The sequence below is a fragment of the Ambystoma mexicanum genome, chromosome 6q, assembly GCF_040938575.1.
Source record: "Ambystoma mexicanum isolate Mex_15411 chromosome 6q, UKY_AmexF1_1, whole genome shotgun sequence".
NCBI classification, from domain to species: Eukaryota; Metazoa; Chordata; class Amphibia; order Caudata; family Ambystomatidae; genus Ambystoma; species Ambystoma mexicanum.
In genome coordinates this window covers 225,572,003-225,590,641 of record NC_090937.1, presented here as the reverse complement: position 1 = coordinate 225,590,641, position 18,639 = coordinate 225,572,003, and the positions used below count along the sequence as shown (strand labels likewise).

At 42.9% G+C, this 18,639-nt stretch overlaps 1 protein-coding gene across 5 annotated transcripts in view; it reads right to left on the bottom strand.

Moving 5' to 3' along the window:
• Positions 1 to 1,116: 1,116 nt before the first annotated feature.
• Positions 1,117 to 18,639, bottom strand: part of PDE5A (phosphodiesterase 5A) — a 959,918-nt gene continuing 942,395 nt past the window's right edge. For all 5 annotated transcript variants that reach the window (XM_069630677.1, XM_069630678.1, XM_069630675.1 and 2 more), the window contains exon 21: positions 1,117 to 10,263. In XM_069630677.1, the coding sequence (XP_069486778.1) occupies positions 10,117 to 10,263 (147 nt within the window). In that variant the 3' untranslated portion in view covers positions 1,117 to 10,116. The remainder of the gene's footprint in view (positions 10,264 to 18,639) is intronic.

Sequence of the window (18,639 nt, the reverse complement as noted above, 5' to 3'; positions counted from 1 at the left end):
TGGATGTATACAGGAATACAACTAGTTTTATCGAATAATGATTAGAAACAGATACATTGCTAGTCATTTGTTGAATGTACTTTATAACTTATGTTAACACACCATTTGTTTGGAATTGACGAAATCCTTGTGTTATTTATATGTACATTTTTTTATATGTTAATCACAACAGATACTTTGTATAGGAATTATTAATAATAGATGTTTGAGTCATACATTTTTGATGTGTATTTAATTAAAGTTTATATACAGTATTTTATGAACCACACAATTTTGTGCAACCTGATTTACTGAGCTCTGTCTGTATATTTTGACGTGTTTTCCCCTCCCGGGTATAGACAGAGTAGTCATTTGGTTCCACTCAGAAGTGGACAAATAACTACCGGGTTGCCTCTCTTATTAATAGTGTCAATAAATGAGTACCAACACAGGTTGGGTGATATTGGGTGTATATTTTATCTATATAATGTGCTTAAGCATAAGTGCTATATAATAACACATCATTACCATTTGGTCATGGATGTCTGCTTGCATTCACAGTAATTTGGTAATATGGGCCTATACAAACTGATCTTAACGGTGCATATGGCGATCCATTCTTGTATGAAATGTACATCACATTATAGTGATATCGTAACCATATTTTTCAGAGTGTACAATGCTATGTGATGCCACTTCCTGTTTTGTCAGGGGTGAAAGGTCGTGTTCCATCGCTTCCCGCGATATCACTTCGGGGTGGGGTCAAATGTCATCACTTCCTGTAATGTCATCAGGGGTCAAGGGTCATTTGATGTCACTTCTGCTAGCCATGGCATTTTGGTGAAATGACGTCCCTGCTTCCCGCACTATATGGGGTTATTGAGGTTGTTTGAAAAACCTCACGTTACTTCAATGTGGTGTTGAGCATGCACACTTGGAACTTACGCTACCACGTGCCTCTTCTTAGATTATGCTGAACGGGCGTGACTGCCTGGCGAATTTGTAATGTATGGCATTCTGAGGTAACTTAATCAGCTTTAAATGCGAATGCAGTGCTTGCTTGACTGGACCTGTGCACTCAGGGAAAGTTACACTTCATAAAATAAGATGCAGAGTAAAATTAAAACACACTGTGGATGAAGTCATTCTCGTTTACTTTAATACAGGTGACAATAGTTCTTATGAAACAATCTCATACAAAAAGAAGTACGTATATTCGTAAATTGATCCTGTTGTCTTCATGTGAAAATTGTGCAATAGAACCCATGTTATTGATGCTGGCAGACAAGTGGGGGAACACACAGATGTAGCCATGTGGCATGTGGTGCAGCTTTAAAACAGCCCCCCCCGCACCCCCCCTTTGTTTGCTCACAGCCGGAATGTACCAGGAACAGTACAAGCACGTCTTACTTTGTTAATAGTCATACCAGGAGTGACATTTGAAATGTTACATTTTGTACACGCTTTACTAAAATGTGTGGTGATTTGCACAAACATAGGTAGCATCAACTGGATAAACAAAGTGACGTAGTAAAAATAAACATAATGCCATTGTACCATGTGATTTTTTAAGTGCTAGCATTAGCTATTACTCGTCCCTGGGGTTATTTTGGAAGAATCCAATACAGTGCGAAATGCAAAGTGGACAGTCCCTATTTATTTACAATAATGACAACTTCTAAACTCGAAGCAGGAACCTACATTATGACTCGAGTGACTCCTGTCTCACTAGATCCCTGCATACACAGATGTGAGCACGCATATACACATACACAAGACACACATATAAAGTGATGTATTGTGAAAAGGCGTGGCAATATATCACACCACCACATTTTTTACCATTTGGAATGATCTGGCATAAACAATGTGCGTATTAGATAATAGGATATCGCATTTTATGTTACTGATCTTAACGCAAAGGAGATTCATGATTCGCGTTTGGCTATGCCACTTAGGCGTCAACTATGGCCCGCGTCTCTATGCGCAGCACATTGAATGTGGTAATACACAGCAAATGGATGCATTTGCATGTGACATTGATCTCCAGATGGAAACTTTTTTCCCTACATTTTATTATGCCCCAAAAACATAACGTGCTCCTACAGCTAAGTATAATATTGTTGGGATAGAACTGTTCACTGTGTGTGCGGTTATGTATAAATAAATAAATATATGCAGTATTAACAAACTTTGAACACAGAAATCCATACGAGTAAAATAATTCTGAATTTGGTTTGTCCTTCTACACCATGAGTGGAATATGCTACTGTTCGTTTTGCCTGTGCACTAGCGCACACACACACACACACACGCACACACACACACACACACGCACACATGGACACATGCACACACATATATGGAGGTGAAGGTAAAACCAAGCAATGGAAATATCTGCTACTGACAGATATTTTATGTCATTAAACAAACAACATTTGCATAAATAATTACAAAAATATAATAACATAACTTTAAAAAATCCATGTGTAGTAAAACATAAGAAAAGATACATAAGTGTTTGGACTCTAACCCCTAGCCCCTTACGAGTAATATTATAGTTGCGTTCTTATGGTTAGACCAACTCCATTTACCTCATTGACATTTACTTTGCCTCTTGTTGGCTATATGTAAACAACATATATATATATATGGATTTCCATGTATTTCCCTGCACTTTGTAATGTGATTTTTTGTTGGTTCTGGAAGAAAGAGTGGACTGTGGTGATGGGCATACCTCTACGTTGTGCCACAGACATCAACATATATATATACATATATATATTCTAGATGCCTATTCTATTTGATAGTTAAATGTTTGGGATTGCACATGCTCTGTATGTACATTGTGGAGTGTGAGCATGTATGTGCAACAAGGTGCCTAGCAAGCCAGCATGCCTGGATCCAGAGCACCATACGTTATGCAATCCCTCTGCTTTACCCTTCCCCTATTCACCAAACTCAAGCTCATGGCACATTGTCCCTAATCTGTGGCACTACCCTACAGTGGCAACAATATAATGAATGGCATAAATACCCTGTTATGGAAATAGAAAAACCTTTGTAGCCACAGACTCAAAGCTAGTGTTTCAGAACTGTACCAAGCATGTCCACCTCCTTTTCAAATGACTTCCATTCTTTCCCTGCCCGCAGCATCCCAACTCCCTGCACTTCTTTGCACCCACCACCTGGGCCTCTTCTTAAAACCCAATCTCAGACTGTCTCCTGTCTCTGGTCTGCCTTCATGTATTGCCTTTTGCGTGAGAAGGTAAGATTTCCATGCATTTCTCTGCAGTTTGTAGTGAGATTTTTTGATTTTAGTTGGGTTGTTAAACAGGATATCATATTGTACCTCCTTTATTGTGTATATTGGCCTAAGCCCAGTCGCTCTGCGATGAAATCCCCGTTGCAAGGTTCCGACCTGAGATCGACCTAGCCGATTTTTTAGGTCCATCCGCCATTTTGATTTTCGTTTCAAAGTCACTCTGTGTTCTAAAATGGTGGACAGTGTTTCCCGCTTGTAACCAAGCCGTCCTGAGCTTCGCGCAAAGCTAATGTCTAAACTTCCCGTAGGCCAAATGTTAGGACCGTGTAATGGGACCTTGTCCTACGTTTGACCTGTAGATCGAGGATTACCTGCGCCACCAAGTCCGATCCACAGACATACATCAAATACAATGTTGTTTAACTACTAAACGTGAACACTTGTTGACCTACATTGTATAGGACGTGTACTAAGGCTTAATGTTAAATTCGAAGATACACTGTCGCCATTGTGACTTGTTGTACAAACTGGAAATAATCCACATGCATATAGTTGGATAAACTAGAGGTGAACTTGGCACAAACCCTAGACCGAGAATTATTAACCTGCAGAGGGGTTGGACATTACAATTGGAAAATGTATAAAAGATGCAAATGTTTAAACGTCCAGCACCTCTCACTTCTCACACCGAAAGGTCTGATATTCTCTGTGATGTACTAAGGGGCAGATAGCTATCTAATACTTTGTTTCTTTGTAAACTGTACAGTTGTTTGAATAAAGATCTGAGAATCTTTATAAACCCGTGTTTGGTGTATTTCCTTTTGGGGTACTCAGCCTTGATATTTTCTTTTGCTTTTACAGGGTGCGGAGGAATGAATGGACTGTAGTGCGAGGCATATCTCTCTCTCTCAAATATATATATATATATATATATATACATACATGTGTATGTGTGTTTGCGTAGAAGGTTATGGAAGGTGGGGGTGAGGAACGAGGGAGAAAGGGTGTACATGGGAGACCCCCAATTAAAAGAAAAATAAAAAGCCCCACAACCAACAAGAGACAAACCGAAAGTCAATAAGGTAAGGTAGTTGATGAAACCACATAGAATCATATATTTTGCTTCCTAAATCATCATTACATTGATTTGTAAAAATGTTTAATCTCACTAGAGAATATATATACAATACATTTTCATTGTGCACATCGACACCAAAACACCATATGCCCATGAGCAATGTCTTATGCACACAACTTTTAAAGGTCCTGTAGAGGTGATAAGTGTTCCATCCTTGAATTTTCGCACATCTACTGTGGTCAACACATTGTACAAAGGGTCTGCTCTAGCACAGGTGGAGGCCAATTTTATGTGTGTGATGTGATCCCTGGTGACAGTTCTAGCAGACCAGTGGCAAATGGTTTCAACTGTAGTCACTTATGGATGTATGCATTTTTGAACATCGCTTAAAAGGATGAGAAGAACATACCAGTTGATTCCAGTTCAATCTAGTTGGTAGTTTTATGTGAGCCATCAAATCTTCCTCATTGTTTTCATTGGACCTATGTAATTCAGGCACCCCTACGTACCACAACATATTCTAGTAGAAGCCATTTGCACTTGGTCAACTCGAATTTCCATCCAGGACAACTTTGAGCTGCGCGGCCCCATGCTCTGAATACGTTCAGTTGTCTTTGGTAGAATAACTATGGAAAAAAGCTCTGTAGCAATTTCATAAAACTAGAAAAGAAAGCAGTCACCAGATCGTTTTGGGAGCAGAAACGTGTCATGGCTGCTCTGTAATCACTTCTAACTATACAATTTGGCTCTATGCTTGGTAAGCCAATATGTTCTTCACAGTTCAGACCTTTGGCTTGTGCATTTATAGTCTTAGGGTCTGATTCACAGAAGTGTTTTATAAAGGTGAAATCCCATAGGAAAACGTTCTGTGAATCAGGCCCTTAATTGGACATTTGTAAAGCGCCAAGCAGTCAATAACAATTCACTTCAGGGCGCAATACATACAGGATGCAACCTGCGCTCACCATTTATAATAAATATGCCATTGCCTTACAGTTGCAGGTGATGAAAAAGTCATGTGCTTTGGTGCAAGCAGTATGATTCTAAAGAAGGCTGCCTGGTGTGCATCCTCACGCTCATACATAAAGTGATGATAGGAAAAGCACTTCAAGAACAAAGGTGCACGAGAACCCCTGCCTCCAGAAACCATGCAATCAAATTGCAAAGTGAGAGACCGGCACAGTCGTCAGGCACCTTGCTTATTCTACATTGTGAACATAGCCATAATCTTGCAGTGTTTGTTAACGAGAGGCAGTGTTTAAGAGTCTTTTTTTTATAACTATTAATTCAGAAAATGTGGCAGCCCCTGTTTTATCAAACGTGCTTCTTTAACAAAACACATAACTTGGGCTGGTAGTCGTAGACAGAAAGAGAAGACATTCTCTGGCAGATCTCTTGAACAAGACTATTTCTTTGTCTGGTGTGAATCATGCTGAAAATCACTGTTATTTGGGCAGCCATTTTGTAGAAGCAAAATTTAAAGTTCGGGAGCGAGTTCTTCAATGTTGCTTTTGAGAGCTTATTTTGTTCCCGTGCTTCTTTGTACACAGAAGTGTTTCCACTTTTGCTGCATTATCCTTGGGATCAATATTTGTCTTGCTAAATTCTATATCTGCCGCTGTTTGCATGGTTAAAGAATGTGGCCATGATGGATCGAGAGGCTGGTATATAAATCAGTATGATGCTCCCATTCTATCGTGACAACCCAGATCAAAAAATTCCTACAAAACATGGTGGGACTCTGGCATACAGTGAGAAGTGACAGCACTGGAACTGAACATATCCTGAAGTGAAATATGCACATTTAGTTCAATGTATCTCTCCCAACAGAAGAAAGTGCACAAGACAAATAAGCAGTTGCCAAGAGAATAGGTTTTCTTATAAGTTTGCTAGTTAAGTGTAAAAGGTAGCACCTTTTTTTAATCAAAGAATCTGTAACAGAATATGTCCTATACAGCAGAATATCAATATGAGACTTTTGAGAGTTGGCTGATGTCTTGTGGCTAAGTGTCTGAATTTACAGCCACACGAATTGGATTTGAATCCCGGCTGTGGCACAGTTTCTACAAGTGGCTGCAGCAAGGTTTTTTTTAAAAACATTTTATTCCTTGAAAGCCCTACGAGAGATGACATCCTCCAGCTTAAAAAAGTGGGCATCGCCGTCCACCCGCGTGTTACCTGGTATAATACGCATTTGCCAGGCCAAAATTGTCAGGCTTTCCAACTGCGGATAGACTTGAAAATCACAACTTTTACATTTGTATAGCTAGATCTATAGGTTTTGAAAATGCTTGTTGTAACCCAGCATTCCTTTTAGTAGCCTGTGGTGCACTGCAAAGGCTCAACCTTTTTATCTCATGCATAAAGTGTGAACACTTTTCTGAGCGGCTGCCGACTTAAGACATCCCTGTTGACGTTTTCCAAGGCACGCTGGACTGCAAAAAGAGGGCTTGATAAACTAGCTTCCGGAATTGCATGCAAATAGGAGTGTTTATCAACTTGCTATGCTCAGTAGAATCGCAGATTCAAATGACTTATTTATAGCTGCACCCCGCCCCCACCCTGCTGCCTCATACATGACAAGGGAAAGGAGGGTTGCACCTGCTCGCAATACTGGATCTGAATTTCCAATGGCATCTCGTGGTTGGATCTCTCTGCACACCCATCTAATGACAGCAACAGCTGCAAGAGTCTTAGGAATCGTGGTGTCATTTGAATTAACATAGCAATGTACTCTCTAAAAGTTAAACATATTTAAATGCAGCACAGGGCATGGAAATGCAAGAGTCCTTAGCCTAACTGTTCTGTACTCCTCACTTGCTTACCTTCCCTTCCAGCTCTCAGTGGTTTTCTACTTCATCTTGGATCATTTTTGATTTCTAATTCAAGTCAGGAATTTCCCCAAAATGTTCACAGTGTTCCTGGAAATTAATGTGGTTTATTTTGAACCTTCCTTGGGAAGGATGCAAGCTTCCACCACTTTTTGAAGTGACCAGTTTTGTCATGGTTTGCACGGAGGAATGTGCTTTAGTTGTGGGAATAGCACTTCGCAAAATGTGCAAAGGTATCCACGCAATTAGGCACTCATTAGCAATCAGACAATCCTTTTTTATTTAAACAGCCCGGATTACGAGATGCCTGTTTACACAGGAGCTTCAGGAATACTCCCTGTTGTTGATATAACAGACTATTTAACAATTATTGCATATCTGATGATTCCAGGGCACATTACTGGGAAAATAATTAAAGTGGTCAATCTACAAACAAGGCCATTGGAAATCGACTGTACGCTCTCACTGGCTGGGTGACCAATGACAAATCATGAATGGGGGAGGAGTCGCTGTCATTATCATGGCCAACGGGCAGGAGGTTTTGATGCAGTCGCTATGGATTTGTACTAATTCTGTTGTGTTTTTATGCCGGGGTGTCTTGGAAAGCTTTATTATGGATTGTCTCCTGCAGGACAATACACTTTACTTTACTTTAGTTTATTTATAATGCGCAACCATGAGCCCTTTAGCATGAGGGCACCGACAAAAACAACAAAGCAGGAAAAAAAAGGAGACTACAGCTGCGAGGTACGATGAATCTAGGAAAAGCAGGCTAAGCCCCGCGCACGAATCAGTGGAACATTAAAGGCTTCAGCTCTTTCTTAAAGATTGCTAAAGATGTCTGGCCTTGCTGAGCCAGAGGCAGCACATTCCATGTCTATGGGGCAGCCGTGAAGAAGGCTCCTGTCTGTACCTTCTTCGTTCTGCATCTAGGCAAGAACAAAACGTCCTGGTTGCTGGACCTGAGATTTCTGCAGTTAGCCTTCTCCCTAATGTGTTCTTGCAGGTAGGTAAGCATGATCCCCAATCTGCATTTAAAAGTAATGACCAGGAGTCTAAACGTAATCCGTGCCTCAACTGGGAGCTAGTGTAGGGATCGTCTGGCCTCAGAGATGTGGGCACGGTGGGACAGACCCACGACTACTCCATTTTTTCAGAAGACCACAGAGAGTTTACACATCGACACTCATATGGGTAGCCTGCTTATGCTGCCACCACAAGATCAATATACACAAAGATGACATCAATGAATGGCATTATCATATTCAATTATATAAACATTCCTCTGCTTGTTGCCGATGTCTGATGAGGCAGTATTTAATCAATCAGGCTCTAGGAGTGTAACAAGCTAAAATGGACTCTTTGAACCCACCAAATCAGGCATATCTTTGAGGTTATGATTTGTCAGAGCAGTTCCCGCGGTGACCTGCAGCTGGAAGACCCTGGCGTGGGCAAGCCCTTTGTGCACACAATGGTTTGCCAAGATTGATCTATATCATCCGACCTTTCAGCATCCCAGCTGAAATGGACCACCTTACTTTGTAAATGCTAGCCAAGAGGGTCCTTATGTTCTACTTTGAGTAATGGTTGTCAGGCTGAACCCTTTGTCTGCCTCCCAAGTGGAGCCTTTCTTGCGTAAACCGTTCAAGCAGAAATAAGGACATTGTGTTTGGGACTAGTTCACGTGGTCTTTGTTAACTGTTTCATTTCCCTCCAGCATTTCATTTCTTTTCAATACTCCTGATTTCCTGAGTCATGGCCATTAAATGTGTTCATCTCACCTCATTGTCATGCCACCAAACGTGGAATTACGCTCGCCCATTCTACGTTCCTCTATAGGTGAGTTCAGTTGCGGTATCTTTATACAGTATCTATAGTCTTTTATTTCTATTCTTGAAATCCCGCCTCCTGGACAGGTTGAGGGTGCTGCCTCACCAGTCCATACAGCCAAGGACATTCGGATTAATTTTGGGAAATTCCTTAGGATGGCAACGTCTGCTCAGACTCAGAATCCTGATAAGAGTGTAGCACAATTGAACCCCCATGAGTTCTCAAATGCTTGAAGAAAGATTGCATGTCACCAGCGGTGGACGATTGCAGTGTGCAAGACCGGTTACTGTTAGGGTTTTTCTAGGAGAAATCAACAACTGTTTGTGTCCTGGTTGTGAGTAGGGAGGAGTAAGAAATATGCCAACTCTTTGGTAAGGCACCAGTCCCTCATGGCAGTAATAAAAACTATGTACACCTTCATGCAAACACAGCCTAGTCAACAGACCCCGCCCTTTCTATGGAACTAATTGAGACAAATAGAATTATTAACATACCTGCAACCCTGAGATTAAATTCCAGGGCCATCTTTAGGGCCTACTCTACTAAAAGGCACTTGGGGGGAAAAACATTGGGCTCTGTACAGTATGTGTGCTGACTGTGATATCCGTGTGTGCTTCACCATGAAACTTGCCCTTTTGGCCACGCAGAAACGGGCCATATTCGGCTTTCTGTACCACGAGAAACCTAAGGCTAGAACATAGGGGGGTAGGGGCACTAAAACAGCGTCAGTGAGGTAAGCAAATCACTTCCGCCATAGTGCGGTCAAAGAGGTGTACCTGAAAGCCCTGCGGCATGTCTCGTACCTCTGTACGAACCCACTCAGGGACATGGGGAAATGCCCAAATCGCGCACCAATTTTTACACGACCTGCGAGCTACCGACATGATTGGTCCCTACCTGGAAAAACGTATATCCTTCGCACGACCGCCTCTTCAATAGTACAAGACAACTTAAAAACTATATACAGCACTCAGATAACATCTTTAGCTCGTGTCCTTAAAAAGAAGTGCAAGAAATACAAAAAGAACAATTAAATTAGATGCTGCAGTGGCAAAGTGTTACAGCAACCCAAACAGTGTATAGTGCTTCCGTACCACAAAAATATATTCCATAAAAAAAAAGAAAATGGGGTGCTAGTCCACATCAGAGTTCAGTTTCTCCCGACTGCTTCCTCCGTTCATCAGATTGTTCTGCTGCTCTGCCAAGGTCTGCCATTTTTGTTTATTTCTCCTACAGCCATCCAGCAAAGGAAAGCAGGCCTCAGATACTTCTGTCAGAACCTAGTGAAATAAAATGTACAAACGCAAGAAAGAAGATTAGTATGACAACACGTATTTTAAACAAGTACATTTGGGGCACAAACAGATCTTCTAGGCCGTCTCTCGCATGGTAACATGATTACTGCATTTAAACGGGTCCGTGCTCCCCTGTGAAAGGGGCAAGGTGGTCCGTAGGCATCAGGCAAGGGGTTAGAGTGGAGTTTACATGAACAAGCACTGGCCAAGCCAACAGTTTGGGCTTCAGTGTAGGTATGAGGGAGGCATTTGCCAGGCTCTGCCATAATGGTACTAGCTGTCCAGGAAGTGGCCATTGGTGGAAAGTGGTATGATGACCTCGACATAATAGCTGTGCCTGACAAATGTCTACCTAATGTACACAAGCCAAAGCTGGTGGATTTGTTAGTGCTTGTTTTTAACAAGGTGCCAGTGCAAAGAAAGTATATAAATCAAGTTGCTTAAGGCACACTTGGTTATGACATGTTTGCGGCACAAATACTGCATTTACAGCTGCAGTTGAGCCGTTAACTCTTTTGGCAGACTCCTTGGAAATAACACTGCCAGGCCGAAGTCAAACGGTACTGTTTAATAGAGCTAGCCTAGCTCGAAGAGATCCCAGGAGGATGTGATATGGGAGTGCGGGGGACAAGCACTGGGTGTGAATGGCCATAGGGATTAGTGTGGCCCTGGGCAGTCGATGGGGCGGTAAATAACCAAGCAACACCCACAAGCTGTGTGTCCCTCCTCACATGTCATCTCTCCCGTCTAACTGTACCCCAATGAAATAGTTTGCCATATAAGCACAACCTAATAAACAGAACGAAAAATATTTACAAGGTGGAGCTTTGGGAGACAAGAATTGTTTGAGGGGCAACGCCGATAATCAGCTGGCTGGAAACGCCGGTGAGACCAGCCAGCGTTCCGCCTGTGCTTTTCTCATCGCTCAAGGTCGTTCCCTAGGTGCCTCCATCTTCTTATCGGGGCACCAAGCTGCGCCCGCAAGTTTCTCGTGTCACCCGCTCGCCCCAAGTCATCCCCAACAGCAGCCCCGGGATGCATATAGATATCATCCCCTTGTTGGGTGGGCGTCCCAGGGCCGGTAATGACCTTGAGCCCTCTCTGAGCGAGCGGCTGCCTTTGCTGGTATGCCCCCTTGGTGGGGGGTAATTGCCATTGTAATGCTTTTTTCCGAGCATCCTTAGCCCCTACTGCCGATCTTTGAGACCAGAAAGCATTCCCAAAGTACTGGAGCACCGCTCTGCTACCAAGCACTATGCGAGAGAGTGGGACCCAGTTCCACTTACACCCCTCTGCTTCTAACCCTTTCAGATACTGTTAATGTGAGGATGGGGTTTGCAGGATGGCTGAATAGTTCATCCGGAATAATCCTCAACACAACCGTCTGAAGGGATGGGCGTAGAGGAGTGGCTTGTTACTGGAAATCTGAGGTAAATCGCAGCAGACCTGCAAGGCATATTTCTATGCATTGAGGCAGTCGGATGTGCGGATTCATTGGGAAAAAGAAACAAATGTGTGAGACTATTGACGAAATGTCTACTTCCCTATAGGAGTACAGGGCTGAGTAGTGGCTAAACTGCCTTCTCAGCCTTACACTAGTACTAGACCAGTGTTGATCCCAATCATAAAGGTAAAGCAGGCAAAGCCTGAAAGGTATATCTACTTTGGCTCTTTCGGTAGCCCAGGCAGAGGGCAGGCCATACCTTCAGGAGGAGAGTGAGACGATAACAGTTACAACCCAAGATACTTAAGCACAATGGTCCAAAATAAAATAATGCCCAATCACGGTTCACTAAATGGCCTTTTAATTAAATAATACAATGCAAACAAATAAGTGAAAAAAAAAACACCCCAGTAAAAGAAATACAGAGAATGTTGAACTTTATGTCAAAGGGTATTCTGGGTTGATCAGCTGGGGTGTTCAGGCAAGGATAATGGTACAGTCGGTGACATTACTTCCTGTCGGTGACATCACTTCCTGGGGCCATATTAATTCACCACAAACTCCAGCTAAGGGCCACAAGGGACTGCTCTGGGAACACCAAACAAGAAAAAATCAGTGTGAGCACCCACTGATTGACTAACCATCAGGTGATGAGAGCATGCGACTTCTTATCTGAACTTCCTAGTGGCACCCAGCCCGAGGCTTCCCCGTTAAGGGCAGAACAGTTAAGGGTGAACACCAGCGGTTGACCAGCCTCTTTGCCTCTTCGTCTATGAGCCTTTGCTTTTGCCTTCCTACCTGCTGCACATGTGAGTACCCATACCTTGATAATTACTGTACTATCTCCCCACATTGCAGTACTCGCCTAAAATACATTCGCTCCTGCTGCTTCTCCTATTCACCTCTCCATATGCTTTCACCAATCACGCTACAACTTTTGCATTCGCTAATCCTATAATAAAACTCATGTCTCAAAACTTCCACTACTATTTCTCTGTTGCAGCTTCTACTTCTAACAAACAAAACCAAGCCACACTCCCCTAACACCTATCCACCTCAACTCTCTTCCTCTGAGACTCAACTTCTCTACTCTACAACTGTACATTGCACTCTGAAATGCTCAGTCTGTATGCAACAGAACCTCCTTTTTAAGTGGTTACATTCATGCTAGCTCCCCTCCTAGATCTCCTTGCTATAACTGTAACCTCGATTTCTCCTTCTGACACTGCCACCTTGGCTGCCCTACATGAATCAATGTTATTATTAATTCACTCTCCTCATCTAAATGGCAAAGGTGGAGGCTTTGGGCATCTACTCTCTTCCTGCCTCATCGCCTCACAAATCTCCAATGTAACATCCACTCCTACCTCTTTTGAATTTACCCTCGCTATTATTGCTCAACCTCACTCGGTTCACATCATCTCCATCTATTGGCCTCCTAGTCCCACTGGACCATTACTTGATTCTCTTTCTGTCAGGAACTGGAGATTGTGGAAGCGCTGGAGGCTATGATCAGCGCGCGCTCCAGTCCTCACCCAAGATGGCCACCGTACCTTTAAGAGGCTGCCTCCTCCCACAAACCGATGCGTTGTATCTGTTAGTCAACGCTCGGTTTGTGTGGTGGAGTTTCTTCCGTGGAGCCCTCCGTGCCTACTGTGAACTTGCTAACCGCCTTGTATCCTACCTTTGATCTCTCCCTCCTTCCCACCCGTTGCCTCGTTTGTCTGTTTTTTCCGTCTTACTCTCCGCCTGATCTGTTTTTTTCCCTCTACTCACGGTGCTCGGCGCCGTCTGGTTCCGTGCCATAACCTCTTGTTAGACTTTCCTATCTCCCCTTCCTCTCGCTAACTTGAGCCCTTCCATTTTTGCACTTGTGTCACTCTGGTGTAGCATCTTTCTCTGAGCAGCCTTTCCTTTCGTATTTCGTTTTATTTGTTGGCGCCGGTATTCCATTACTTCAACCGGCGCTGCCTTGCCTTTCGCTTGCAGAGTCCCTGTTGCTCTGACTACACCCTTGGAGCCTTTTTCTCTTGCATTATTGGACTATATCTGTATTCCTTTCCATTCCCTTTCAGTCCGCCTTTCACGGTCAGCTCAGGATTATTATTTTCATCCTAACCCATTTCTTTTCCTTCTTCTGTTTTTTTTCACGTGGTGGTGCATTTTCTTCTTATTATCTTTTGCTCTTTTCCAGAATTCTATTTGGAGAACTCCTAGTGTTCTCTCCTATTTTATACTCCATAAAGGCTGGACAGCTCATTGATCCACTGAGCTGTACCTGACAGTTGTGGAATCAGACATCTATACAACAGACTTTCCTTTTTGTTGTGGAGCAAACATCGCCTTCATTGACTATTGAGAGGAACCGACTGTCCCCCTTCTGAACCCATTCGGAATCAGGGTTTTTTCTGCATTCGTGCTTTTTCCCTGGAATTAGGACTGGCCCCCTGGGGATTCCCGATGTCAGGGTTACATCTCTGCCCAGGTGGCCTCCGGAGGGGCCAGACCCTACCTACACGATAAGAAGGTCCGAACTCCAAAGGACAGAACTCCCTCAAGGAGAAGGGATCAGAAGAAGACGGAGGCCAATCCTAAAGAATCCTTCCCTGAAGAATCAGGTTAGGAGTTGGGGGAGGAAGCCGCGGTTCTTGACAGCATACAACGCCCAATAACCATCATGGCCTCACTAGAGCAGTATCAGGAGTTGGTAGCTGCTTTACAGAACCTTACTTTGGAGGTGCAGGCTTTGCGGACAGAGAACATAGCCCTCCGACAGCAGGTAGTGTTACATCGGGATGATCGTGGAGACCTGCCTACTATGCCCCTTTCCTTTGGCAAATATGATGGTCACCCGGGAGGTCTGAAGGAATATCTGGACGCCTGCAGGGTGTATTTCGCCTTCCGACCTCACGCCTATGAGACTGCCAGATACAAGGTGGGGTTCATCATAGCCAATCTCATCGGAAACACCCTCTCATGGGCCACACCCTTTGTTCATTTAAAGGGAGACAAAGTTCAAAATCAGGTACTAGAGGTGCCTTGCATTTACACTTTCAGCAAAACAATAGGAGGGACCAGATGTAATTAAAACATAGTATCAAATTTTAATAATAACGAAGAAATCGACAAGTATAAAACATCCAATTAAATAAATTGGTCCATGACAGTACATATATATAACTTCCAATGTGTAAACAACAATAGGGAATACGTAACAGGCTTATATGACCATTTTACAGAAATGTTACCAGAAAATACGACCACTGTGGGTACTCGTCTAGCACAAAGTGTGGTACCCATCCACATATGGATCAATATGTCATATAATATAATCCCTGTTTAAAGTCCAGATATGTGTCTCGACATGTTTCTGTTCCGTAGGAAAAAGTGTGGAACATTCATCAGGAGGTAAGTATTAAACAGTATAGCCTATTTTACAAATGGGGTGGTACACAAATTAATTCGAGCCTCATAGTACCTGAGAGGGATAAAAACAACAGTAGACATCCAAGAGTTAGTTAATGAATCACTATGTACTTAGGTAAGTTCAAACAATGAACTTGGCAACAAAATAGGGGAAAAAATTACCTATGGTGGTGCCAGTGGGGGCTCTCTACTTAAATTAGTAGGTGTAGGGTGGCAGCCAACGCAACCCTACAAAAAATGTAGAAGATATAGCGGTAAATGATACAAAATTCAGCCTACTAGCACATACAACATAACAGCAAATTACAAGAGTCTGACACCCAGGTGAGTATCAGTAAGTATCAGCACCTCTTAGTAGGTGAAGGGGCCGATAGCGGTGTGTTACAACTAAGTGTGGGGTAGACCGTGGGGGTGGGGATCTATAATGCACTGTTACCTATACAAGCAGATAGCCCGAACTAGAAGGATACCAGGAGGGTCCCTGGGTCTGTGTGCGGTGAGAGGTAGATCGAAAAGTGTGATTGTGCATATCCGCGGTGACTGATATCGAGAACAACAATGCAAAGCACTTTACCTACAGACTTCCTCGGGTTCGTGAGCGGGAACGGATCTTCGCAGTCCGTACTAAAAAAAGGGAACAGAAATGGAACGGACAACGTTACATAGTGCGCATTGCCTCTAGAGGACCTCGTAAAACGAAGGGAAGCGTTATATTAGGCATCTGGCGAGTGTTTTACCCTGTGCGGAGGAGTGTACGGGATGCAGGTATTCCGTGTTCGACCAGCCGAAAGGGACTAGTGATTGTGCGAAGCTGCCGATGCTGACAGGTAGTCAAGGCAACCCCAATGGTCCTATTACTAAGTCGGTGATAACAAAACTAGGTGCCTAGTACGGCAGGAGAACGGCGGCCATTTTGGAGTGAACTATCGGGTAACGTTAGTATCTGCCCTAAAGGGACTACTCAGGTGCGGGCGATCACTAGCCCTTAATACAAGCAAAGCACTAACGATGTGCAAGGGAAAACTCAAGACCTTATCCGTAGAGATATAACAAATGGAAACTCAATGTTAAACGGTTGACTCATTGAGCCCCTTCACATCATACCACATCCGTAGAAATATAGCAAATGAAAACTAAATATTATGGCAATCGATTGACTCATTGAGCCCCGTCACATCACTGTGAAGGGTGAAGATCATCTTTTGTTCCATTTTCAACAGTTTCTTTTCACGTGATGTGTTGTTCGTTCCTTTCAAGGCCAAGAGGTCCGTCCATGTGAAGTCCTCGTATTTGTGTTTCAGGAGGTTGAAGTGTTTCACAAGGGGAGCATTCTCCGTTCTGTTCTTCAAACTACTCCGATGTTCCATTATGCGTGTTTTTACTTTTCTGACAGTTTTTCCAACATAATGCAGTCCACATATACATGTAATCATATATACCACATAATCAGTATTACAATTGGTTAGATTCTTTTGGGTCCAGAGTTATGAGACTTGTGGCCACTTGGTCACAGGAAACTTTCTTCAGTGGGTTTTCTCTAGCACATATATACAGCAGATTTTTAGACCTTGCACACCACCCTCATCTCTGACATGGCCGAAGAGAGAACATTAGCTTATAGTGATGACTATGCAGCGGCCCTCATGCAAGCCATGATTAATCAAGATGACATTGCTGATATCTCACAAGATAAAGACGAATGGAATGAACTAATCCAACTAAGAAAAAGATTCACACGTACCGAACTTCATGGGGCAATAATGCTTGAATATCTCAAAAATAAAGCATTACCCCAAGGACTGACTGTCCTCAGCGAACCAAGACTCTTCCTTGACAATGAAAAATTTCGAGTACAATGGAGTTACATAGCCAATCGCTGTGGACATGATTGGCTGATCCTGATCATCGACACCGCCAAAGAAACATCTACCAAAATCGAAATTGAGTTACACAAAATTGAAGAAAATCTAAAAAACCAGTTACCTCTCGAAAAATACAAAAAAAGATTAGAAGAAATTGAAAAAGAAATGAAGGAATTTAAATCTATTAACACCAACGAACGGATCCAACGCATGAGAAAAGACCTAGCACGCTTTGCACATGAAAAAGCCTTCCCATATGTGAAAGATGATTATGTTAATAAATCATTACAAACGAATGGACCGAATAGACAGAACAGACGGGTGAGGTTCCGCAACACGTCCTATAGCACAAGCCACGACAGCAGCGACCCGGATGATGCAGGAGAAGGTACATCTTCAGGCAACAAAACTGCTAACAGAAGGGGCCGTGGTCAATCAACAAGACGACAAACCAACGCAGGCAGAAGACAAAACCAAGGTCGTTTTTTATATCAGGCCCAGAACAGAAGCAATTGGGACGACGGTTCGAAACAAACCCAGAGCGTGAATCGCTTCTGATCAATCTATCGAATTACATATCGACTGAAACGGAACAACAAGTCCTTAATAAAGGGCTGGGTTTTGTCATGACGAAGGAACATGATTTCTTTGAATTCCAAATTGAATTCAAAAAGTTGATGAGAAAAATTCACCTTAAGGAATTCTTCACTCCCTTCAATAACACCATCAATGAAGGACCTATTAACTGTACAGGTCTACGCAATCCTTCTACGTTCTACCCTCCTTCTCAGAGTTTTTCCCCAGAATCACTCGTGTTTGAAAGGAAAGTAATTTCGGATATTACCGCTATGGAAAAGAAACATCAGAGAGCATTTCACAACCTATCCAATTCGGAACGTAAAGCCCTCGATTCATTGTCCAACAATCCCACGATCATCATAAAAAAGGCGGATAAAGGGGGAGGAATTGTTATCCTGAACCGTACCGATTACATTAATGAAAGCGACAGACAACTGAGCAATACCTCATACTACCACCCGCTTACACAAGACCCTACACCAGAACTTTTACGACTTATAGCTGATAAAGTGGGTAAGGCTAAAGATCGTGAATGGATTTCAAAACAAGAAGCAGACTTTCTTGTCAACAAAAAACCGAGCATTCCTACGTTCTACACCCTTCCCAAGGTACACAAAACCCTTCAGAACCCGCCAGGACGACCCATAGTAGCGGGTATAGACTCTGTCCTCGAACCACTTTCAATTTTTGCTGACCATTACTTGAAAGTATATGTACAAAAAATGCAATCCTACCTCAAAGATTCCAGAGACGTTATTAACAGCTATGAGAATCTGCCTTTTGACCCGACGACCGATCTACTCATGGGCTTAGATGTTGTCTCATTATATACCAACATCCCCCAACAAGCCTCAGTTGACACCATAGAAGAAACACTCCTTACTCGAACAGATAATGATCCTGTACCCACCTCATTCATCCTATGGTGCGTGGAACTCGCACTAAAACGGAACTACTTCGAGTTCAACAGGAAATTTTACCAACAAATCGAGGGCACAGCCATGGGTGCCACCATGGCACCTAGTGTAGCCAATCTCTACGTCGAAACTT